Genomic DNA, 26,613 nt, shown 5'->3' with positions numbered 1-26,613 from the left:
CGCAAGAGGAAGGCAATTCTTTCGACTTTTTTTCTGTTTATTGAACACAATCTTGCCGTTAAATGCATGTCTAGGAATTAAGTAGAACCGTTTTTCTTCATATTTTTATAAAATAACACATACTGTAGAGAATTTTGACTACATTGTTCGCTTTTATTTTGCTTTATCGGTGTCAAGACATCCCAAATTTAACCACGCAGAAGAATGACATTGTTGAGACCTCTGGCGCTGTCTCTATTTCTTTTTGTCTTTATTTTTTATTTTCCCGGTGGCATATAACACCGCCCCGCAATATATTTCTTGCTACGCCACTGATGAAGCAGAACTCTAGAGTCAGCACTTGACACTGCCCCTTACCACGCCAGAGCAATGGGAGGCTACGCTGCTCAGCTCCGACCCACAAGTGCAAGAGTGTGGGATTCAGCTGGCCGAACTCGGCCGCTAGAGCCAACGGGCTCCTGGTCATAGGGGACTGCAGTGTGCCGGTACTCCTAGCTGGTGCCTTTTACGATTCAATAAAGTTTTTACCACCACCACCATCACCAGCGCTACAATCGCACATGCATGTTTCTTGGTGTACACGAATTAAAAATGCATACGCGTACACCACGAAAGCGTGCGTATGGCCAAAGCATATGTAGGTGTGCTTTATGTGGAGAAAGGGACGAGCCGCGGAGACCCCTCCCGATGATATCTTTAATCGAACACGTTTACGATGATGATATTATAGGGCACGAGAGAGACATATCTACTTGTTTCTCAACATACTCCCACGAGCAACAAGGATGGAGGAGGGTGGTGCGTGGCCGACAAATTGTTCGGTCCAAGGAGAGCAAGTCCGTCTGAAGAGTTCGACACCTTGCGTCATCCACCTCAATCCGCGGTAATGGTATCTTGGCTTTGTTGGACCCATGAACCAAGCTATATAAAGCGGACCATGGATGCAGTCTTTTGAGTAGACATGTTGAAATCCTTCTTCCTGTGTTGGTTTTAGGTGTGCCTAGCTGTTTTCTCAAGTCACCGATTTCTTTGTTGCAGCCTGATGCACATTGGCCGTATTCGCGTTGCGGCTCTCCTAAAAGCGCACGATGCGGTTTGTTATGTTGGGTGCTGTTCCAGCTCTGTGCTTTGAGTCGGGGTTCACTGTAAGTCTCCTTGTAAGAAGGCGAAGATGCTTTTTTCGTTTTCCCAACATTAGCTGGAGTTGGTGATTCCTTTTGAACTGTGGCAAATTGTGAGTACAGCCATCTTTGAGGTCCTCTGCCCTTGAACAATACTTTTTAGCAGTTCCCTCTTTCTTTCGCATTTACTGCTTTTTTGACGCCTCGTGTTTGAATGACTGAGGACAAAGCTCGTCAGCTCTAATAAATGTATCGTTTTGTCTTCGCCAGAGTAACCAGCGTCAAACATCGGTTGCGCTCTCTATCAATAGTCACTTGAAGCACTGTTTGACCTTTACAAGAATACTTCTCCTGGGCTACCCTTGGGGTCAGGTGATCGATGTCAAAATCGTTTATGGTTTCCTTTGTTTGCGCTAGTTCAGTCCTGGAAAGAATAATTGAATAATTGTCTTTCGCTCCAAGAATGTATTGATAGTGGTCCATTCTTTGCGTTCAGTTTCTTCGGGAGAATAGACAAGATGGTTGGTTTCCATTGGCGTTATATCTTGAAAATCCAGTTTCACTGCATGTGGACCTTTACCGTTTTCCGCTCCATGAGCGTGACTTGCATTTCACATTTTGCTACTTTACAAATATTTGGTCTAATTCTCCCGGCGTTCCCGTGTTCTGCGCGAATCCGATCTTTAGAAGCAATTAGGTTTTCTCGATATTTCTTTGTTTCAACAATCTTAAACCACAGCCTTGGCTTTTCCCATTCAAACTAGGGCGTCAAAGTTAAATGCATCTTCAAACTCGGCCTCCAAATTATGAATGTCTACAGTATCTTTCACTTCTCGGTTAATCTTGCGTAGAACGTCATAATGTTCTGTCAACTTATTAGCAAGCTCAGTCTACTCATTTATTGGGGGTCGTGTCATTGGGAGGAGGCCTTCAACTTTGCCGATGATTGCAGTGATGTCTAGTCGGACGATGCGCCGCCATTCGAGAACGGCCTCCATGGTCCGGTCCAGCGCCGCATCGATTGTAAGGGCTGGCGACCGGGCTCAGAATGCAGAAGTCGGCGTCGTCTCCGCGTCGGTCTTGTCCCCGCCCAGAGATATTTCGTGCTGTGTCGGGCAGATATCTCTTACGGCTGAGCTCCTTCAATCTTCTTCGTACGCTGTTCCAATGTTCCTCGAATCGGCTCCTTCCATGTGTGGCTTCATTCCCGATCCCCAGAGGTGAGTAGGCGGTCGAAGAGTAGCGAAATCCGCTCGCTGCGGCTCACCTTTGGAGGTCCCTTCTGCCGGGTTTCATGACACCAAAATATGTGGAGAAAGGGACGAGCCGCGGAGACCCCTCCCGATGATTGGTTGGTTGGTTGGACCCTTAAATGTCTTTAATCGAACACGCTTACGATGATGATAGTATAGGGCGCGAGACAGACATATCTGCTTATTTCACAACACTTTGGTCGGCAATCACCAATCGCATGAAGTCCCCGTGACGTCATAAGGTCACGACGGAAAAGAAACTGGTGAGTCGCCACTGTTTCATGTTTCTTTGATATGTAGCTCAGTTGCTAGTTTACGTTAAAATTAACGAACCAAGCTTGTATTTTGTTATCACAGTACCTTTAAATACTTAACGTTGCAGTCAAGAATTTTTTTTTACCGTATCCACGGATACTCGAAACCGCACCACCGACCTTTAAATAGTCACGCGACAATATCTTTCGGCATGTTGGGTACCAAACCATTCCTCACAACTGGGCTACTGGAACCGTGACTGTCCGGTCGCAGAATGGTAAAGACTGTTGGAACTTTGTTGCTAGAGGAAAAAGAAGTGACATTGAGTGGTGGCGCTGGGCCTGCATTGCATGCTTGGGGTATGGGCCCGGCTCGTGCACTTCGTCGTCGTCCTCTTCATGTTCGGTCATGGAGGCGGACTGAGGGTGGTCTGCGAGGCGCTCAATAAAGCCGCCTGTTGTCCTTGAAGAATGCCTTGAAAGAGCTGCGCGAATGTGGTTGCACTCTAGCAGCAATAGATTTACACACCGGTAAGGCGGTTTCAGATGAAATAGATATCCTGGTCGGCACTGAGCATTATTGGGACTTCATCACAGGCCGAACAAAGACCTTGAGAAATGGCCTGAAAGCCATCGAGACAGTTTTTGGGTGGACTCTACACGGACCTACTTCTGAGTCAACAACCGCAGCACTTTGTTCACAAACCGTAGTGCTGAAATCTCATGCGGCCACCGCCGAACGTTTCCTAGAACGGTTCTGGGACCTCGACACTATCGGAATTCGCTCGGAGGTGTGTGAGCAACCGCAAGACGAGGCAACACTGGCTCAGTTCAACAACTCTATACGGAAAATCGATGGTCGGTACGAAGTACGACTTCCCTGGAAGCCATCGGTCGAGCTGGACAATAACAAGGCGAACGCTGAACGACGGCTGACTCAACTTGTGCGAAGACTTCGACAAAGTCCCGACCTCTTGAGTGCGTATCACACAGCGATCTCGAAATACGCCAACGATGACATGGCTGAGAGGGTGGCTATGGGCAGCACTGAAGGCCCAGTTTATTACATGCCTCACCACGCTGTTATCAGGGAGGAGCGGACGACAAAAACTCGCGTTGTGTTTGACGCATCGGCGCACGCACGTGGTCATGCATCTCTAAACGAAAGCCTCTACAGCGGTCCCAACCTGAATGCAGACCTATTAGGTCTGCTACTCAAGTTTCGCACGCACCGTATAGCATTGGTGGCAGACATAGAAAAGGCTTTTTTGCAAATCGCCATTCACAAATGTGACAGAGGCGCTCTGCGTTACCTCTGGTTCGAGAGAGCGCCTATTCCAAACGAACCCCTTCCGAGAGTAATGGAGTGGCGAATGAAACGGGTGCCCTTTGGTACAACTTCAAGTCCGTTCTTACTTGCCGCCACAATTAACTACCACCTCCACAAAATGTCATCGCAGTTTCCAGACACTGTTGCTCGGTTACAAGGCTGCATTTACGTGGATGACATTTTAACAGGAGCCGAAACCATTTCCGAGGCACTGAAACTTTCCACCGAAGCTACAACACTTTTCGCAACCGCTTCAATGAAATTGCACAAGTGGGCATCAAATGACAAAGCCGTCCTTGAAAACCTTCGACTAAAGCAAACCTGCGAAGAGCTTCCCCTCGGACAAGCTCTCGGCCTATTCAAGGTTCTCGGCTTGGTTTGGCATGCAGACACTGACGAACTGGCCTTTTCTCCTGAAAGCGTGACCGATTTCGTTCAGCGTCGGAACGACACCAAGCGGTTCGTGCTACAAGCAACAAGCAGGTTATATGACCCGCTGGGATTTCTGACACCTTTCACTATCAGAGCCAAACTTTGTTTCCAAAGAATTTGGAAATTGAAAACGGATTGGGACGCACCGGTACCACGCGAAATATTGTCAGAGTGGCAGAACTGGTGCAACGAGCTTCCCGCATTGAGCACAATCGTGGTTCCACGGTTTTACCGACACAACCTTTTACCGGGAAGCACAAGAGGAGCTCTTCATATATTCGCAGATGCCAGCCCCCTAGCTTATGGAGCCGCAGCGTATTTGTGTACTTTCGACCAGCATGGAGAATCCTTCTCCACACTCCTGCTCAGCAAGTCTCGGATCGCTCCTATCAAGGAGATAAGCCTGGCGAGATTGGAGCTGCTGGCTTGTCTCGTGGCAGCACGACTATATGCATTTATAACGGCTAACCTTCCTGACGCCTTCAGTGACGTACATTTATGGACTGACTCCATGATTGCGCTTCACTGGATAAGGGGAGATGTAAACCGATGGAAACAATTCGTGCGAAACAGAGTCACCGAAATCCACGCCAAGACCAAAACATTCTGGTGGAAACATTGCCCAGGAAAGGAGAACCCGGCCGATATGGTGACGAGAGGCATCACGTCACAACAGCTAATTTCATCGGACTTATGGTGGCATGGACCCCCGTGGTTAAAAGGTACCGAAGAGTGGCCGCCACAACCAATGTGCGATACAGACTTCACGGCCGAAGCGAAAAGGGAAGCGGTTTTGAACGATGCACTACAAGTGCTCGTGCCTACATCTCAGACACACCCGCCGGTCATCGACATAGCACGTTTCAGCTCCATCGTTCGTTTAATCCGAACGACGGCATGGACTCTCCGCTTTCTCGACAAGCTACGTCACAAAAGCGTGCTGAAAGGACCCCTTACTCCAAATGAGATCGATAACGCGGAGAAGTTCTGGCTTCGAACCGTTCAAGCACAAGCTTTCCACGACGACATCGTAGCGGTACAAAAAGGAGAATTGCCACCTCGAGCTTCTCCCCTTCGAAACACTACCATATTTATCGATGACGAGGCTCTGCTGCGCGTGTCTGGAAGAATACACCACAGTCAGCGGTTGTATTCGGAGCGCCATCCCATTATTTTACCGAAGCAACACTTCTACTCTAAGCTTCTTGTGCAGAAACATCATCGTAAGCTTCTACACGCCGGTGTGAGAGACACGCTCGTAGACCTTCGACAGCGGTACTGGATTCTTCAGGGACGACAGCTTGTGAAGAAAGTTATTTCTGAATGTACTGTTTGTCGACGGCACCATGCAAAACCCATGAAGGAAGTGGTTCCCCCTTTGCCAAAGGACAGAGTCACAGAAACCGACCCGTTCACTGTTGTCGGAATCGACTTCGCGGGACCGTTGTTTGTACGCACGGCACGGAAGTTCACAAAGGTGTATCTGGTGCTGTTTACTTGCGCTGTAATCAGGGCTATACATCTCGAACTCATAGACGACCAGACAGCGCCATCCTTCTTGAATGCGTTTCGTCGCTTTGTTTCGCGCAGAGGTTTTCCCTCTGTAGTGTACACCGATAACGCCCTCACCTTCAAACGCAGCAAAAAGGAAGTCACACAACTTTGGGAGACAATCCGTGATCCACAAGTGAAAAACACCTTTGCCAACCACAAGATTGAATGGAAATTCATCTTGCAGCGGGCGCCATGGTGGGGAGGATTTTACGAGCGCCTCATCCGTTCGGTGAAGCTAGCACTGAAAAAGACTGGGACAACAATGTGTGACAAGAGATGAACTTGTTACCCTCCTCACCGAAGTGGAGGCCGTTATAAACTCCAGGCCACTCACGTACGTTTTCAACGATAGCCAGGAACCCGAGCCACTGACTCCAGCCCATTTTCTAACAGGGAACCGGCTGACCTCTGTTCCTTGCCCGACATCATCAGAACTCTGTCGTTTCCAACATCCGCATCTTCATAACCTGTGGGCAAAAAGGCAAGATCTCCTGGAAACGTTCTGGCGAAGATGGGCAACCGAGTACCTGCTGGAGCTATCGTCTCGCCCCATCAAGTCAACAGCAGCTGTCAGAGTCGGAGACATCGTATTAGTCGATGATCCTCTCAGGCCTCGCCAAACCTGGAGACTGGCGCGCATCACAGATCTTCACGTTGGACGCGACGGAAAGATTAGAGCCTGCTCCGTCAAACTCGCTGATGGATCGCAGTTACAGCGTTCCATTCGGATGCTGTACCCCTTAGAAGTGCGTTCTGAGGAAAACTCATAAACCCCGCCCTGCCAATTTCGTGGGGGGCAGGTTGTTGGAACTTTGTTGCTAGAGGAAAAAGAAGTGACATTGAGTGGTGGCGCTGGGCCTGCATTGCATGCTTGGGGTATGGGCCCGGCTCGTGCACTTCGTCGTCGTCCTCTTCATGTTCGGTCATGGAGGCGGACTGAGGGTGGTCTGCGAGACGCTCAATAAAGCCGCCTGTTGTCCTTGAAGGGCGCCGTCTTCTTGTCAAAGACCATTATGCATAAATGCCAGAAATTATTTCCATTTTATGCGCGAATCATCAGAGAGATTTCTGAGATGAGATTTTCTTTTGGAGATGCAGCCTTTCTTTTGCTGCGCTTAAATACCACGCTGCTACTGCGTACAGATGAATGGGCAAAATTATATCTCCATTTTCAGAATAGGAGATAAGATTAGCTCTTAATCGATATTTATTTTTTCTCTGTAGTTTGTTTTGTTGCCCTATCTTGCTGTGATTCATCAAGCCCATTCCCAGCTCTTAACTTCGTTTTCTTCGATTTTTCGTTTTCAAATAAACAACCCTCGGGGCAATTATATTTCGTGACTAGTAGACGCAGAAGTGGCAGGAAATGCGGCATCAGTCCTTTCTGCATTTAAAAGATTTCTTAAAATCTGACGAAATAATTTTTTTTGCTTCTCTTCCATTATATTTTGTCTATTTTTTATTCGCTCCTATTGCGCTCATTTACTTTGATTCGTGTAATTGTGTAGGCCAATACTTACCCCTTTGAGGGACACTTGAGATTTCAGAGCAGTCCATGATCGTTTTCACGTCCCAATAAATTTTAGACTATGGGAGCAATCGCAAATTCTTCGCTCTTTTCACTCTGTTGTGAGAATCGATTGATAGCTGATGCCAGCACCGCACTCAAACTCAGCAGCACAATAGTGCTTAATCGGCGGAAAAATGCTGATGTACTTACCGTATGTTTATAAATTCTCATGTCGTTAGTCACCCTTATCATAATTTCATTTCAAGCCAAAGGAAAAGAAGTTGCCCATACGGACCCACAAGCCTCCACCATGTTCCAAACTTCTCTATCTTTCAAAGACGATGAATTACAATAAGCTCCCCCTTCCCCGCTGGCTTCGCGACACTACTACTACGGGACAAGCACCTGGCGCGTAAATAAACCGTTACACTGGCGCGTACTATACACAGTCGTCCAGAAACACCTTCAGTCTTGTAAATTACGTTTGTGCGAACACTACAAAACCAAACTTTGTAGATTTTACGCGTCGAAGCTACACCTGTGATATGTGGCGCGCCTTAGGGCTTCAGGATAATTTCGGCCATCCGGGGATATTTCACGTGCGCCGAAATCTAGGCACACGGGCGTCCTAGTTTTTCGCCACCACCAAAAGAAAAAAACTGCCCCCGCAGCCGTGATAGGACGTGCGAGTGTACTGTCTCTGTCCCACATAAATGTTAATTTTTCGTGCATACAAACGGGAAACCGCCATCGTAAACGTACGCGTCAATTTTATTGGACATGTCAGTGCTTCATCGATTTCCCTCGGCCGAGGGGAGACCAAAAGGTTGTTAGCGCTATTTGCAGGATCACCTCGAAAGAAAAAAGGTGCTGTGCCACAGCACATGGGACATATCCACGTGTGTGACTGGTTCAGAATAAAGAAGGGCTGTGCGTACTAGGCGAATAATAGTGGCTTCCTTGCTTGCTGGCTTGCCCAATCAGGCGCTTTAATCCTTCATTATGTGCGCTGGACGGTTTCCTCCAGAAAAGCTCAACAGTACTTTGTGGTTGTTGTTGGACTATGCAAGAAAAGCGCGTGTTCATGGTTACAACGCTGACTTCCGTTAGTGTTACTATCGCGCCTGTGTGGCCGGCAATAGCGTCACAACAAAACAGACGCAACGGGTGCGTCGAGGAACGCTTTGCATTTATTCAATGGGGGCGACGGCCCCGAAACTGTACATGTGAGCGCACGATGCGCTGCGTGAGCAGTGGGCGATATGGCTCCTGAGAACTCGTTGCGCCTGCTGCGATGGACCTGAGAAGGGAGAAAGGCAAGTGGAGAAATGAGTTGGGGCAAATGACCAAACTTTGTTCAGTTATTAACGGACATCATTTGTTTGTTTTAAGAGGGCGCCCGTACGTAGGCAAAGTACATCTACTTGTTTCATGAAAGAAATAATTATTTTCGCTTGAGGGCAAATTATCTGCACTATTACATGCGGCACCTCTCCGTGAATGTCGCTTCCGACAGCCAAAACAAAAGGAAATGTCCTTTCTTACAAACGCTCTACTGTAGATATCGCACACGTATGATACCGTGTCCTGTGGGGTACTTACTAGTATGAAGTATGAGTGCAAGATGAGGATGAAGGGCTTCACCATCCGTAGCCACCTCCGTAGCCACCTCCATGGCCTGCTCCGTAGCCACCCCCACCAAGTCCAACACCGTACCCACCCCCGAGTGTTGTCACGCCACCCTTGAGTCCAACACCAACAGCTCCAACAGCAACACCCTCTTTGAGGCCGTATCCGGCGACTCCGAGGCCGCCGCCGAAGCCGCCGTAACCCAATCCTGCACCGTACGCGACGTTCCCGAGTCCGGCACCGTAGCCGCCATATGCTCCAACATCGGCAGCGACCACTGGGCCCTTCAGGGCAACTCCACCGTATCCTCCTCCGTAGCCTCCGCCGTATCCTCCGCCGTATCCTCCTCCATAACCTCCACCGTAGCTTCCTCCGTAGCCTCCTCCATAGCCTCCTCCGTAGCCAAGACCGCCCGCGTGGCCACTCAAACCGTTTGCGTAGCCTCCTAGGCCGTAGCCTCCAAGACCATAAGCACTAACAACGCTGACACCACCGTCAACGGCTCCCAGGCTTCCCAGTCCGCCCCCGAAGCCTCCGCCGACAAGCCCACCTCCCAACCCCCCTCCGAAACCACCGCCCAGTCCCACGTTTCCGACCAGGGCGTGGCTGAGAGTGACGACGGGCTGGATAGTGTGCGACACTGTGGTTACTGGCTGCTTTACGTAGCTGACCACAGGCTTGGTGACATAGTTGACCGTCACTACGGGTTTCTTGACGTAAGAAACAGTCTTGACGGGAGCCACCTTGACGTGGCCTACGACGCCATGCCCATGGCCATGGCCGCCCAAGGGTACAGCCCCGCCATGGCCACCGACAAAACCAGTGGCCACGGCAACGGGACCGCCCGGGCCCACGGCGTGGCCCACGCCATGATGCAGGCCAACTCCAGCACCGCCGCCGCCGTGCACAACGCTGGACCCGCCTCCGGGAACCACCGCACTTCCAACGGCGCCTCCCACGGCGGCGCCACCCCCTGCACCGCCGGCGTAGCCACCACCCAGCGCTCCAGACACCACGGCCGCTATGATGAGTACCTGGAAAGCACCGGTAATTCGAGAGCACTATTATACGTCACAGCTGCTGGAAGTGGGAATACTCTAGAGAAAATGTACAAGTCTGTGATGTTTTGACGCACGAGAAAGCGCAAACTAATTCCAGTGGAAGCCAAACCCTAAGCCTCAAACGAACAAAAAGTATTGCCTGTATTTTCGTCCTACACCACCATTGATGTCTACAAATCTGCACAAAAGTACAAAAAAAAATAAAATAAATGTAAACATAGAGCGCCCCAAGTCAGAGCTCCCATCTTATGTCTACATATTATCATAACACAATACTTTCACCACAAATTACTTTGAAGGGCTTGAATGTCTCGCAAACTTTTTTTAGCACAGCTACCACTGGGGTTGAAAGCTTGCTTTGCGTTTGCATTCCATTCACGGGATACGTTTAACAGGTTCAAGATAGATAAACGCCATTGAGTGTAACTAGTATCAGTAATTACAATACAAAAAGCTTCTGAGGATGCTTCTTCATACCCAGAGATCACTCCCCCTGAAAGCAAAGAGCAGGAAAGAATATTACGTACCCTACAGGTTCTTAACTTTCCTCACCTCAATGGAATGCACCGTTTCGACCCAACAGGATTTTCTCGGCTTTTCCGCTTATGTGGAGAGCCCGGGACCCTTAAAAATATAGTGGGAGCCTTCCAAAAATGAACACCCCCCCTAACTTTAATTTTTTCATCAAGTCTTGCGGGAGAAAGCCTTGGCCACCCCCGACCTCGAAGATCCGCTACGCCTGCCGACAAGGCCCGAGTTCAAGGCATCCCGTAATGAGGACGCCTCCCTGAAGCCTTTTCACGATTTAAATGATACGTTTAATTTCTCTCTCCCCCGTCTCCGCCCTCTCTCTCTCTCTGTTGCGGCTTTTTGAGGAGTGTGAAGATTCTTTTCATTTCTTTTACTCACTGAGCCTGACAAGACGTTACCCAAGAGGCTTGAAACACTGGCTTAGCGTGCCGAAGAAGGCCGTAAGTACAGTTTTTTGTAAAAATCCATATAGTATTGTTGGCCTTGGTGGGCTTGACAAGAGGTTTCGAGTTTCAGAAGTGCAAGCAGTGGAACGAAGTCAATATACAGCTTTGCTTCCATCCGCAAGATTGCTTGCGAGGACCAAGTAGCAAACATTTCAAGTTCAAAACAAACTGCGCCTGATGATACTGAAAAATAAAAAGAGATGAAAATGATAATACTGGAAAATGGAAAGATATGCTGTTAGAGCCCAGAAATTTAGTCCCACTTGCCGAATGATGCCACTGGTTTGGTACACGGATTGCCCGTTGCCTATAGAACAACTGGAAATGGAGGACCATCACCTTCCTAGTAAAAGTAATTGTAGTCGAAATAAAACCACAAATGGTGCTTATTCCGCTGCAAAAGTTCACAGCGCGGTGAAGACGAGGTAGAAGCGAAGGACAAAACACCACGAGTGGCGACTCGTTTATCGCTTCATGTCCATCTGTACCAAGCTGTGAACTTTTGTAATGGGATGCCAACAAGCCCTACAAATTTTTAGCGCTTTTTACAGCTATAAATACATCATGAAATGGCTATGGTTCGTGCGGAACAAATAATAATTTCATTACAACGCATCTTCGCACCAGCTAAAGTCTCAGCAGCCAGAAACGCGGCTACAGAGTGGCTCTTCAAACTGGCGGACAGCTTTGAAATCGACCACAGAATGTAGCGACTCAGGCCACACGTTTTATAAAGAATTGCTTGTGGTCGACCTCCGGTCGACCTCAAGCGCAGTCATTTTCTTAGCCAGGGTTTTATCATACGAAGTAAGATTAGAACCCACGTAAACGCCGTTAGAACCCATGGCTGCGCCTCGTTATGTCGGAATTTAATCGCCAGCTATCCAACTACCGGTTCCTTCTGAGGCGACTCTTTTACCATAAAGACAGCTACCTGACTGGCCGTTTTTGGCCGTTTCCCCAAGTACGGAATAGGTGATTTGTAAATGGCCCCTTTATTTATAATAATTTTTCAGTGGAAACGTTTGCTGTCTAACGAGGTTGCAGTGAGGTCCGAACTTCCAGTTTTTTTTATTGAATCAAAGCGGTATATTTTTTTGTCATGGTTATTCAGGAATATATAATACAGAAGCTCAAATTGTGCTCTTATGAGCTGAAAGAGGCAACAGAGAGGGACCTCCCCAACACCTGTATGTGAACTCCATTGAGCAAAACCGTTTTTGAACTTTTCGCAAGAATTGTTGAGGCTATTGCACCTCGTCCCTTGCCGGTATTTTGATCGGTAAGTGATCTTTTTTTTGGCGCATGTTAGAGATCCTCAGGTGGTCGAAATTAATCCGGAGAACTCCGTCACGGCACGCCTCATAGTCGAGCTGTAGCTCCGGCGTGCCGAAATTTGAAAATAATAACGTTTTTTTTTCTACTCGTATGCCCCAGCTGTTTATCCTGTCCGAGACCCTCAGCCTTGAGGTGGACGAAGGGTCTTGAACGAGGAGCCCCTTACCATATGTTTTTTTTTTTTTTTTGCCTGAGAGTTTCGAGACCACTAGTAGTTTCTAGTTCGAACAAGCGGTTGGTCTCCTACCTTAAGAGGGAGAGCATCGAACTACGTTCCGTTTTCACACGAATATACATTTTGTGAGCGCTCCCCGCAATAATAATTTGGCTATGAACGCCTGTTTCTATATACACCATGCATCAATGTTGGTATTGTTCATAGTCCCCCCTTTCTCGGGAAAATCACGCTAGAATGGCAGTTCCCACAAGCACCGTGGTTGAATAACCATGATGGCGAATAAATACGCTCTTTTCGAAGAGTCACGAGAGCTCAGGCAGCTTCGACTAAGCTGCCTGTGACGCGTGCCTCAGTTCGGACCGCGTCGACGGCGGCTTGCACGAGAAACTGCGGCGCTCCACACTTACAAGACCGTTCATCTTGGGTATCCTGGTCGGTGGGAAGTGGCAAATCCAAGTGTGACCACACCTCGCCGCGCGGCTCATTTTTATAGGGATCGGCTCTCGATCAAGGATAGCGCCGGGCGGACCAGTCTTTCCCCACTTCGCCCGCGTCTGATGAGGCAAAGAAAAAAAAAATGAAATCGCACAGCAGAAGATAGGTGGGAAATATGTACGCATCGCCTGGTTCGGCCGGTGGAAGCGAGTAAGAGAGAGTCGGCGCGCTTTCGCGTCGAATCGTCCGGCCGAGCGGGAATTATTCGAGCCTCTTTTTGCTCCTCCTTTCTGCTGGCCAGCACACGGAAGTCCGACGGAGCCCGAGAGAGGAGTCGTCGCTGGTCGTCGTCGTCCTCCCGACGATGGTAAAAATACTGCTTATCAGCGCGTTCATTACGCACCCACAGTAGTTGGGCGCCCTGGTTTCGCGACGTCCGGCTCCAGGGGGGCTCGGCGTTTTTCCTGAATAGTGCGCGCCGCCAGGACAGGCAGGCATCGGGAGCACGCGCGCCGGCTTGCCGATAAAGGGGGAGTCGGTGTACCTAATTAAGACGGGGAAGTCTCGTCGGCGCCCTGCCTGGCGACTGCATTGTTGCCGCCGTGCTACCTGCCGCTTTGGCGGCTACTTCCCCTCGGGCGACAACTGCGGCCTGCCTTGCCGCGGGCGACTGTACGACCATGCTGGAGTTCTCCGCGGACGCGCCAGAGATCGTCCATCGCGAGGAAGTTACGCCTGTTGGTCGATACATAAACGGATACTTTCCTTTGAGCTCCATTTCCCTCGCGCGCACTTATTTCATAATGATCATTAACCAGCTTACCACCGTGCACACCCAAAGTGCAAACATCTAAAAATCAAGGTAAACGCTCATTCGGATTTCGTTGTCGAGGGTGTAGAGGGAGGGATGTAAATAGTGAATAGCGATCTGAAACAGAAGGCCTAAATTGCAGACAACTAGATAATTTTGACCTGACTTGGAACACACGCAGCATAATGGATCAACTCAAAGAGAAATTGTTTCAAATGTTTCTGTAATGCTGGGCATGAGTTCATGCCAGTAAGCTAGGCCACGGGAAACGAATCTGCAGAAGGGATACGGTTGAAAGAGAGGCATGACGAAGACACGAAGGTAAGGCGTGGGAAATTTTCTAGTCGGCACCAAAACTGAATCGGCGACAATTCGCGCTGAGGAGTTTGTGAAGTTACACGGGGCGTGCGCGCAAAGTAGCTTTACTTCCAGAAGTAAAATTCAAGGTAACAAAATATTGACTCAATAGTTCGTCCCGTCTTCCAGCTGCAGAGAACCCCGGATGGCAACGGCACATACAGAATGTGAGAGGGAAAAAGACTCCCAGCCTGCACCACTACAATACACATACCGTGATCATACCCCGCTCTTACACCGCAAGTACAATGTAATGGCGCATTGATTATGTACCTTCACCCCACGCCGTCTAACAGGCCGCACTTCCTGCTATGCTTCATCTGAGTAGAAAGAAGATAAGGATTACAAACTCTTGCCGCCAAAGAGCTCGTCAACAACATTAGGAAAATAAGCATTTCATTTCGTGGGCGGGCCCGCTATATCTAATTTACCGTCAGTATACAGCTCCTTTTCGTTGGACTTTACTCAAATAGCCGAATTTTTGCATGCTTTTAAAGCAGACCTGGGCATCTGCTTGAAAAATGCTTCCACTAATAGGAGGAGGAGGAATGAACGTTTATTTTACAAATTTAGAGCAGATGGGTGGCCGCCTTTTAGCCACTGCTTTATTACAGAGCTTCTAAATGAGGTGAGTTCCCTTCCATTTACTCTGCTTACGCCAACGTATGAATTCGACCGCCGTTCGGAACAGCGATGCGTGTTCAGTTCGCTTTATTCAGTCACAGTAGTAAGCGTGCCTAACCTTCTGAATGCTGGGGGGACGCGATGTTAAGGTACTAAGTTCTGAGAACGTATGGTTCCGGTGATCGTATGTGAAACATATTTAACTGACCATGTAAGGTCATCGCGCCTTCGGCAATGTGGTATGTGGCAGGTTGGCACAAAAGATTTGAAAGGGACAGCAAACCGCCTTTTGCGGAGGGCATGTACATGCAGTGCTTTGTATAAAGCACTGCCTTTATATGAGCTACAGTACATGAACTATATGACCTAACTAGGGTAACACGGAATTTCTGAATAATTGGGGGAAATTATTTTCATTCCGAACTAAGCTTTCTGAAATGTGACAGGTGGCGCCAGGTAGTGTCTAACCCTGACACTATCGGTCGTATGCCAACACCTCCGTCGATTTCAATGCGCAATAAAAACCGTATGAAATAGAAAAGACTGCATTTTATTATTATTTTAGCCGGGGACAAGTATAAAAGTACGTTGCCACGCACGTCACTGTTATGGTTGCCAGCATTAGTTTTGTCAGCATACTAAAACCTAGTAGATCTGAAAATTCCGCTTTCAAACGTTTTTTAAGGCTAGGTATGGGGTTAAAAAAACGTTTGAAAGAGGAATTTTTAGGCCTACCAGCTTTAAGCATGCTGCCAGGACTATTGCTGGCAACCCTAGCAGTGAGCCGCATGGCAACGTACTTTTATCTGTCCGTGAGATGAAAGGTGATATTTAAAAACTTGTCCCCGGCTAAAATAATAACACAATGCAGTATTTTCTACCCCACTTTCCACAAAGAAAGAGACAGGCAAGATCGAAGGCACTCCTCGTAAAATATGCAAAAGATACCAACACAAGATGTACAGACGCGGCTCGATACCCACACCACCACGCTTTCGCAATAAGCGTCACGGACTGACGAGGCAGGAACTGGAGTCGGCCCCAGTACCGGATCGTAGCCCCAAAACTGTGGAATAAGAAGTTATCGCCTTGGTAATGACCACGTGCTGCGACAGAGCACTCATATTCAACGACACCAACTCCCAAGCGGCATGTGGGAACTTTCAAAAAGGATGCGTGTCCGCGAGGGCACTTAGGATCTTGAAGACGCGCCCCCAACTTTCTGACACGTATCTATGTCACCTGGATCCCGGGGCATAAATGCATGGTGGTAAACGAAGCAGCACACGCTGCAGCCCGAGGAAATACCAGCCGGGCTTTCCTGCCACCCAACACCCGTGCCGCAACGGGCGCAACAGACACATCATAAGGGTCATATAGCAGCGCTAGACTTGAGCCGAGGGGATATCTCCCACAACACCCAGATCTCAACAAGAAAGAAGGCGTAATCTTTCATTGCCTCCATACAAGCACATATGCACACGGAATAATCATGAACCGCATATACCCCACGCCATTTCCGTACCTCCGCCCGCACTGCGACATACCTGACACCTTGCCACACATTATCCTGGAGTGCCCTTGCGGGAACCGCCACCCAGAGCCACCTGTCGATAACCAAGCCTCTTTAACAGCCCTCACTGCTACACTACAACATAAAGCATCTACCCCAGAAAAAAAGCTGTCAGACCGGTGAACCTGACACCGGTGAACCTGACACCGCGGATGCACTGCTATGCTCGTCGACGAGTATCCGAAGAGCCAGAAGAATCTGGTGAATCGGCTGAGACGGCAGCCACAGCCAGAGTTTTCCTAGTCGGAGAAGACCTACCACCTCGGACCAGCAAGGACCAAGTCATGGGTAGTCTCTCCACGAAATAAACGTTTATTTCTGTCTCTTTCAAACATTTTAGGGTTCTATTACACAAACCGTTTCGGTCCAAGGGGTTTAAGTGATTCCACTTTATTTGGCACCACGTAAATCGGTTCGCTGTCTCTTTAACCAACGCGCTTCATTGAGTCTTGTCTTCAATGCTGAAAAAAAGAGCTCTTGACCATTCCTTGATACAGTCGCCGACTTTGTGAAATTCATTAACTCTCGCAAATTCATGAACTGAGCAAGCCACCAAGCAAACGGTCCAGCAGTCTTAGCAAAGTGCACGAAGCTTTTATCCATACGGGGCCGAAATTTAATCGTTCGTACGCTTCAGCATTCTCATCTCGTGAAAAATGCTAACGCATACTCGACAATGTTTGTTTCTCCAACTGTATATTCTGAAGGTGTTCACGCACAGAACGTAAAAAAAAAAATGGGAAGATGTGTTGAGGCACTGTTAAAGGTTGCATCATATGCATAATATGGTGCGAAAGTACCATAAAGTTCATTTATTTATTGATTCTGTTAGCCCATGAGGGCCGATACAGAATGGAAAAAATAAACAATGCTGGGATATGCAGCTGGCAAAATAAGTAACACTTCAAAAACAGACCATTCAAAAACGCATACATTGAAGAAAAAAAGCCGCATCGACATTTGGAAACACATGGTTCTTCACGCTCGAAACCCTGTTCAACAATACTCATAATAATGTCAAATATAGTCCCGCCCGTTACGCGGAGACACGTGCTGCCAACCTGCGAAACAATGAAAGAAAAAAAAACCTTGAAGGTACTTATCAATAGTCACACGTTTAGAAGTATCCGTAAGCACAGACCTTACCTAATTTTCAAGATTCACAGACAGGTTTTAAAACAACTCGAGGATCGCACTTACACTAAGAAGGAAAGTACACTGAAATGCCGCCCGTTCTGGGAGCAGAGGGCTGGAAGACGAACTTTAAGACTGTTAAGTTTCGATTAAAAAATGGTTTAACAAAGATTGTTCAAATTGATTCAAGGTTCCTGCATTTACGATTTATTGTGGCAAAAATGTTGCATTCTTCTGTTGTTTTACGAAGGAAAGAGTATTTGAAAGCATTTATACGTGCCATTATCGCCATAAATTGACCTTGATGACTACTTCTTACTATTCGCGTGGACCGCGGGTTTAGCTAGAACTTTAGCTAAAACTTTAGCTAAAACTGTGAGCTAAAATTAAAGTACTTATGGTTAATTAAATAAAGAAAATCTATTCATATCACTTCTACGTCGCTAGGAAAGAGGAGGGAGTTCGAGCTTATGCATAATTTCTGTAACAGACTCTGATGAGCGACAGTTAGGCATATTAAACCTTGCTACTCTTCTTTCGGTCCTTTCTAGCTGATCAACGAGGTATTTTAAAGACAATAGTCTTTCTTGGGCTACTTAAACCCAGAAATTTTGGTCTGTCTGTATGTCTGTCTGTCTGTCTGCCTGTCTGTAACTCGATTTTAGCCACCCGGCCAAAGTAAAATAGATATTGCGCAATGGTCTTATATACTCACAGCCACATCTAAACGTCTAAGCCCGGTTTATATGTTCATACCTGTCAACTTTGTTGAACAAGAACAAGACATTACGCAAATATAAGACAGGAAATTAGTACACAAGGGATATTTACAGTGTTCCTTTATTAAAAAAATTCATGGATGCTTGGTTTTTCGATAGCAAATGATATTTTACATCTACTGCATAAAACAGCCGTCTCCTGGCGGCATATGAAAAATTGCGCGGCAACAGCAGCGAAAGGTTCCACTAGCTAGGTTCCACGTTCTGCTTGAAACGCACGTGGAGCACGGCCACGCGGCCCTATAAACCTTCTAGTCGTCCGCCTCCATTCACACGCGTCTCCGCCGTACAGCAGCGCTGGCATCGAGGCCTGTAGAAGTGGAACGCGGTAAATTCGAATCGCCTTGTGCAAACCTTTAGTGTGTTTACCTTGGAAGGAGCACGACGTTACAGGAACAGCATGAGAGGTGAGCGGGAATGCAAGGGGGGGGGGGGGCATTTCTTTGGCAAATGTTTATAAAGACTATCGTCTTTTGACGACATTTGCAACGAAAGGAGCAGATACGCGACCAATTTTTTTGAGAAGGGTCCCATGCTATGCTACCGTACTCTAACTCAGGCCGTACAAGGGATTCATATGCCGTTAACTTAGCTTTCGTGGAAGCTAGTTCAGGTTTCCTTCTTAAGAACCATAATTTTATTTTTGTGGAAAAGCATACATTACTTATGTGCAACTTTCAATTTAAATATTCGGCTATTGTGACGCCTTGATATTTGAAGTGGGTAACTTGCTTTAAACGTTTTCCATTAAGCTCATAATCAAACGAAGGGGTATTCTTAGTTTTATTTGTTTTTCTTGCGAAAACAGTTTTATCGAGGTTAATTTTCATTCTCTATTTCGCGCCCTAATCGTGAATTTCTTCCAATGCTGTGTTCAATGTGACCTGGTCATTCTGGCTTGCTTTTTTAGAATAAATTAAACAGTAATCCGCGAAGAGGTGAACCGTGAGTGAGCTGTCAATGCCTTCTGCAATATCATTAATTTAACAGAAATAAAACGGGATCGGCACCGGACGTTACCAGTTTATAGTGCAATGAAAACAGTGTAAGTAATTTTACACAGTGTAATATTCCAAGTTCTTTACGAGGTACGTTCCTTTGAAAATGCAACGCTGCAATATCAAGAGTAAAGAATCAGTGGAACCGTTGTCTTACGAACTCTGGTGCGAACGGGCGGGGCAAAGTTTACAAACCAACAATAATTTCAAATAGGTCATTGTATTGTCTGTATACTTCGTTGTACTGCTTATGCCTGTCCCCATCCTGATCGATTTATTGGCCTGGCAATACGCGGGGCTGACCTCCGCAGCATTCCCAAAGGTTTGTTCCTCCACTACGCACCTGGTATGGGTCTCATTGCACTCTAACACTTCTGTAGTCTGATATTCTGCCTTTGCGGTACAGGAGGGTACTGCACCTTATTTAACCGCTATTTACTGCAGATATTGCAAAACTTTTATTTATCGACGCCTGAAAGCAGATAAAAAATAGAAAAGGAAATGCTGAGCAAAACATTGCAAAAGAAGTGCCAAGTACTCGTTCCTGAACGCGCGATGTGTACCCAAGCAGCAGCTGGAGATCCCATTCGAGGCATCCTGGCGCTACACAGCCACAGACCACCGTGTAAAGGTACCAAATATCTAACACTGAGACCTGCGTTTGAGTTTACATTCTCGGGTAAGATTTGCTCTTGGTTTTCATTCAGCTTCCTTGTTGATTCCTCGGGATGGCATGCGTCATCGAAGTGTTCTGTCTACGCACAATACTGACGAGTTTTTGACTTCCCTGATAAGACTTGTCTCATATAAGTGCGCTTCTGAAACTTGGTTTACATTCACCCCCGTAATGTCTTTCACGATGTTGGTTGTCTTCTATTGTGCGCATCTTGCGCATGGAGTTCCGGGATGCTTTCGGTGGTTACCAGATACTGTGCTTCCATTACACAACCTTAATAAAAAAAGTTAGGCGCGCCGCCATAAAGATGTCAGATCGGCAACTTGCGGCTCACCAGCTGCTCTGAATAGGACTTCCTGACTGTCCTGTTCCATTCTTTAAGCTGTGCGGCTCCTAAAATCATGGATTTTTGTGAGCCAGTTTTCTGGATGAAAGTCGTCGGGTATCAGCTTTCTTCTCGACGCGCCGATTGCATAGCAAAATTAATCGTTCATGCGGGGTGTGATAAAAAAATGGACGCTATCCCGCGCTGCGAAAGCGGATGTCCAGCGCAGATGTTGTAAACTGCTACACATGCTGATGGGGGAGGGTACGAAATGTTCCTCGTTGTCTCGGCGGGCTTGTCGCTTGCACTCGGCTTCTCTGGCGGCAAATGCTGGGTCCTGGCGCATACGCTCGGCGTCTTGGGCGAGAACTGCTGGGTCCTGCCTAGCCTGACGCATGCGCTAGCCCTCGAACGACGTCTTCAACCCCCCTACCCTTTCGAGAGAAGCTGCAAACCTAATCGTTACCAGAACACATGGGGTGTGGGGGGTTTGGGTTCCCGTTGTTACCGGCGCCTTTTTGTCCGTCATGCGGTTTCGATGCTTGTCTTGTGGTTTTTCCTACACAGGAATACTGAGCTCTATGCTGCACGCCTGATTAACCTGACGCATGCGCTCGGCGTCTTGGGCAAGAACTGCTGGGTCCTGCCTAGGTTTTTTTGTTTACGACACGAAATTTTCAGACCAACGAGAGGCTAGAAACGTCGCTGTAAAAAATATTTGCTTTCTTTCGAGAAGGCAACCGAATACTTGCGGCATAAATGACATCATTCATGCGTAGAACAAAAAAATATTTTACAGATGATGTTATAACCACAGTATGTCGTCTAATATTGGGAATGTTTCCCCCGCACCACGCCAGTCTCTCACGCGAGTTTTTAAATGGGAAAGAAAATTTGCAAATAATCAATCGCCATTGAAAGGATAAACAAAACACCAGTTCGTCAAGAGTTTAATTCGAATCATTATGTTATCGTCCACACAGTTTTGCAATATTTTCTTAGAATTTTACGGTATTGTTGCTAGTGCACCACATCTTGGTCAGACTAGGGCGACTTTTCGTCCACAGGCAGATCATGCATAGCGGTTTCTCGCGACGCTTACTTGACGGCACAAATACCGCGATTATGCTTGCCGGGAATGAGACGGCGTGCGGCTGCGCTCCCCCCGCCAAAACTTGCTTTCTCAGCGGTTTCAATAATTTCGCCAGTGGAGATTTACGCCAGCGGGACTGTAACCTGGGAGGTTGCGATGAACTAGTAGCGACAGGGAAAATGTCACAGTGTATACGCGGGCAAAAATTTACGGCATTTGTTGGCCCCACGATTCTCTCTGCTGGTTCACGAGCTGAATATATACTTTTTTCTGCCCCCAAGGATGCGCAGACTTCTCGTGGTAAAAGCGAAGTCATGCGAATCAGCATACTTTTCCGCTGTTTTACCTCGTAACGTCCTCGACACAGGAAAACGATTTTTCCCGTACCGTGATTCAGTTTCTCTCCTTTTTCCCCCCATGTTCCGGTGGTGACTGAGCGGTTCGTCGGGCTAGTTTCGGGAACTAGCGTTGCGCCTCGATCGTATTATCTAGGGACCACCACTGACAAGCATCTTTCCACTGCATTTCTTTCTACCTTGCTTGCTTGCGCGTCGGGCGTTTGGCGCCACGACAGCTTCGCGGGTCGTTCTTTGAATGCGACGCCTACTGTTGGCCGCCGGCGTGGTCGGAAGGGACGCAGCTACGCGCGTTCTCCATCAGGCCATTGGCAGGCTCGAAAGCGGCGCCCTGCTCGTTTTTGTCCCAACACAACGCCGGGCTCCGACGCTTATAGACGCACCTATAAATGTGTCCGTGCGAAAAAAGAACTGCGGCGAAGGTCCGGAACAAGTTTTAACGAGGCTCCCGAAATGGCTGCTGATTGCAGGTGCTCACTATCTGGCTCAAGGGCATAATTTCCTGCCGCGTTGAATTGAAAGGAGAAAGCAACGGGCGACGTCGCGCGTTCGAGGCATGCAACATGCTGCAGGAAGCACCTCGCGTTGGTAAAGGTGTGGGGCGGAAAGCGCAGTCACGCGGCGTCGTTACGAGGCTTATCGGGGCTCCACGGACGCGTTTTAACTCCTCGGCGGCAGCGAGGCGCCGGCATCCGTTGCCGCGGTCCGACACGTCCGCCGCGGGGTGTGGGGCACGTGCTGTGGTGGGTGTGCTACGCGAACGGGCATTCTACCGTAAAGAGATAAACACTGGTAATGGGGCAGCGCTTTGTCCGGAAGATGGGACGAAGGTACGAGAGGGAAGCTATTTTCGGGTGTTTCACGCGTGACAGACTCGGTACAATTTAGTGCCTTCGAACGCGTCGAATTCCGATTAGAGCGCGCAAAGACTGTTGCGCGTGTTCCGATTGTTGGGTGGACTGCGTGTGGACAAACAAGCGTAAACGGAGCACGCAACAGGCGGCCTAAGCAATATTTGGGCCTGTAACGCCACCCGGAATTTGATACGTATAAGGTATTTGTTTGGAACTGAAGGATTCACCAGCCCAAAAAGAGTAACTGCTTAACTACCCTGTCGCCTCGCGATTCATCGCCAATCTTTCTCATCGATAAAATCGAAGAACGCTTGTACATTTGTCGACATCGATACTCCGGCAAGTCGAGCACGCGCTCGCACACGCACACACGCACACGCGTACGCGCGCGCACCCACACATACACCTTGTGCTCCCCCGCCCTTCTCCCCACCATCAACTCCCACGCCTCAATTCGCCCACTCCCTCCCACAAGCTCTCCAATCCGTGCTCCCCTCCCGACCACTCTGTCCTCCTGTCAACTTTTAGTGGGGAGCACTTTAGGGGCCCGGCTTGTCGTTTCTCGTCCGCGGTCACGGTGTTACGCGGCCTCACGCACCCAAACAGAGACTTCGAAAAGATACCCACTTGTACATCGATTCAGCCTTCCAGCCAAGTTAAGGGGATACTTTAACAAGAGGTTTATATAAGCAGAACCATTCGAAACTCCTGGAACCTGTGGCACTGGTCATACATGTCCCCATTATTTAGCGCAAAGAAAACTGCAGGTACACTTGCGGCAAAATATATGTACTTAACCGGCAGTCCCCGCGTTCATTTAGTTAGGAATGCTCGTTGGGTTGCTTTTTACGACAGTAAGCGAAAAAAAGTGGCTGCCGAAGAAAAATACGACGCATTCTAAAGGGCGCAGAAACGGTCCAATACGTGCGAGATGAAAGCAAGGACAAAAAATTGGTCGCGTATCTGCTCCTTTCGTGGCAAATGTCGTCAAAAGACGATAGTCTTTGTAAACATGTGCCAAGGAAATGCCCCCCCCCCCCCCCCCCCTGAATTCCCCGGAGCTCACCTCTATGCTGTTCCTGTAACGTCATGCTCCTTCCAAGGTAAACACACTAAAAGTTTGCACAAGGCGATTTGAATTTACCGCGTTCCACTTCTACAGGCGGGGATCCTCGATGCCAGCGCTGCAGTACGGCGGAGACGCGCGTGAATGGAGGCGGCCGACTAGAAGGTTTATAGGGCCGCGTGGCCGTGCTCCACGTGCGTTCCAAGCAGAACGTGGAACCTAGCTAGTGGAACCTTTCGTTGCTGTTTCCGCGTAGTTTTTCATATGCCGCCAGGAGGCGGCTGTTTTCTGCAGTAGATTTAGAATATCATTTGCTATCGAAAAACCAACATCCATGAATTTTTTAATAAAGGAACACTGTAAATATCCCTTGTGTACTAATTTCCTGTCATATATTTGCGTAATGTCTTGTTCAACAAAGTTGACAGGTATGAACATATAAACCGGGCTTAGACGTTTACATGTGGCTGTGAGTATATAAGACCATTGCGCAATATCAATTTTACTTTGGCCGGGTGGCTGAATCGAGTCACAGACAGACAGACGGACAGACAGACAGACAGACCAAAATTTCTGGGTTTAAGTAGCCCAAGAAAGACTATCGTCTGTAAAAGAGCGGAACTCCCGCTCGTGCTGTTCCGGATAGAACAATAAACAAAAGATGAAGAAAAGGATTCGGGCTGTCCCAGGAGAAGGCGCGCGAGCACTACGAAGGCGGGAAAATTAAAATACATTGAACAAACCTCTGTACAATTCATCAAGAGAGGAGTGAGACAACAAGACGAAGAGCGTGAGGTGTGGTAGCGGAGAGCGGCGCCACAGCCTTTCTGGCGAATCACTTCCCCGCCCTTTACAGCTTTCACGCTGAGTGAAATTATTGCTTTAACTTTCTTCTTAGGCTTCCCACACAGATGGCTCGGTGTGACGCTGGACAGGGACTGGCATACCGCAATGTATCTGAAGTGGGTCGAAGGCTAATCGTATTGTTAAAAAAGCATGCACATATACAATACGCGGAGGGTCACCACTTCCTCTGTACATTAATGGCACCCGGTATACATCCAGCGCCGTCTCACGTGACGCTAGAATCTACTGGACGATGACGTTCAACACAAACACCTGTCATGGCTCTTGACCAGTCATCTGCCGTGAGGGGCTGAACTAGTAGGGCCCCCATTCCTAAGGCGAGTTCGATTCCCACCAATAACTCCGCTCAAATTTCTTCATTCGTGTCTACTTCCTCGGTTACTTCGTAAAAATGGTAAACACCGTGCAATTGAGATGAAGTTGAGAACAACGCTTCGCGTTAGGAGGTCGTTATCATCGCATAACACTCAGCCAAAATGCGCAGTCAATCTGCTAATGGCGCGCTAACGTCAATCAGCGGACCTCGAAACACCGTGCGACACTTTCCACCTCGTCACAACGGCTACATACCCGCACAGTATCGCACCGCACTGCACTCATCGATACTAAAATGCGACATCTGTTCATACGCGTCAAATTTGCGGCGTCGCTTGTGTGAGTTCTGGACAAAATAACTTGTTATTCATTCATTGACGCCGATTTAAACTCACGTTGACTGTTCCGTCGCAAAAAAAATAAACAAAAAAACGAAACGAAACGAAACAAAAGCCTTTACTCCATAACAAAGGGCGTGATTATGATTTATTCTGTGCGATTAAAAAGTGATTATTGGCCCTGCTAGCATGACACACGTGACGACATTGTTTAGAGCAAAAGGAACCAAGGGAGTATTTGTAGCGAAACAAGACCATAACCCAGGCAAGCACGATTTCCGGAATAGGGAGCAAGTGGGCTGGTTGGACCATTGCTGGAACGTGAGGAAACAACGCTAAAAACAAGGCATATACAAAGAAGACAGAAACACAGCGCTATGCTTGGGTAACCTCAGGCTATGTCCTGTATTTGTTTAGAACAGTATACTCTAATGAAGCCGGGGTTCCGCGCAGCGAATATTCGATTCCATGAATTTACCTTCCGGCAAGAAAAATTGGTTGCCATCCCTCGTGGACCACTACAAATGGTGATGGAGGAGGGTATGAAATGTTTCTCGTCGTCTCGGCGGGCTTGTCGCTTGCGCTCGGTTAGTGTCGCTAGATAAGGGCACAGAATATCGGTACTCTTTTCTCCTATTGTTTCGTGCCGGCGCTATGGCCATTGGTCAGTACGCATTACGTGACATTTGTTTACACTGCGACGGTTCATGGACGCCGCCATCTTGTTGTTTAAGCGTTTCAGTCTGTCAACTCTGGTAGGCTTAGCTTGCCCTGCCTGCTCTGCGGCTGCGCGAGACTGACGTCGTTCCGAATGCGAATCAAAGATAATGCGTGTAAGACCATTTCAGCAGAAGTGTGTCCAAAGATGCGGCGAATGTTGTGTCCTGCCTAGCCTGACGCATACGCTCGGCGGCTTGGGCAAGAACTGCTCTATTTAGTGACACTAGTCCTGCTTAGCTTCGAAGACAATCTACAAACATACTTTATCAGGAACACCCGGCAGGGGGGGAGGGGGGTCCCATTGTTCCCAGGCACCTTATCATTCATAATGCTGTTTGGATGCTTGTTAAACCATTCGAGGGGTGGGGCACACAGCTTGGCTGTGAAAAAGTGTTACAGGACCACCCGCTTCACAAAGACTGGAGTACCAAGTGCTAGTAATAACGGGAAGAACGCCCCCAAGCTTAAGGAAAACTACCAATACTAATTAAACCGCCGCTCTAAAGCTCAACTCAGTAGGAAAGTGCAATGCAGCTTGGAGCAAAAACCGTCCGCCAAGATATGTAAAAACGTCGCCAGACTACCTCGTGTGCGAGATTAGTCCACATTGCTGGAAGGGGCAGCTCGGCATCACGGCACACGGACGGTGAAAAGC

At 48.1% G+C, this 26,613-nt stretch overlaps 1 protein-coding gene across 1 annotated transcript; it reads right to left on the bottom strand.

Annotated features, from left to right (window-relative positions):
- Positions 1–8,625: 8,625 nt before the first annotated feature.
- LOC144160171 (uncharacterized) lies at positions 8,626–13,056 on the bottom strand. The gene is made up of 3 exons (XM_077691764.1): positions 13,045–13,056; positions 9,057–10,117; positions 8,626–8,754 (listed from the first exon to the last, which is right to left on the bottom strand). The coding sequence occupies exons 1-2, from the start codon at positions 13,054–13,056 to the stop codon at positions 9,095–9,097; spliced, it is 1,035 nt and encodes a 344-aa protein (XP_077547890.1). The 3' UTR covers positions 8,626–8,754; positions 9,057–9,094.
- Between the last annotated feature and the right edge of the window lie 13,557 nt (positions 13,057–26,613).

Source organism: Haemaphysalis longicornis, unplaced genomic scaffold, assembly GCF_048455015.1.
Source record: "Haemaphysalis longicornis isolate Haplotype H1 unplaced genomic scaffold, Haemaphysalis longicornis Haplotype H1 scaffold_1, whole genome shotgun sequence".
Classification (NCBI taxonomy): Eukaryota; Metazoa; Arthropoda; class Arachnida; order Ixodida; family Ixodidae; genus Haemaphysalis; species Haemaphysalis longicornis.
This window is presented reverse-complemented; position numbering and strand designations above follow the sequence as displayed.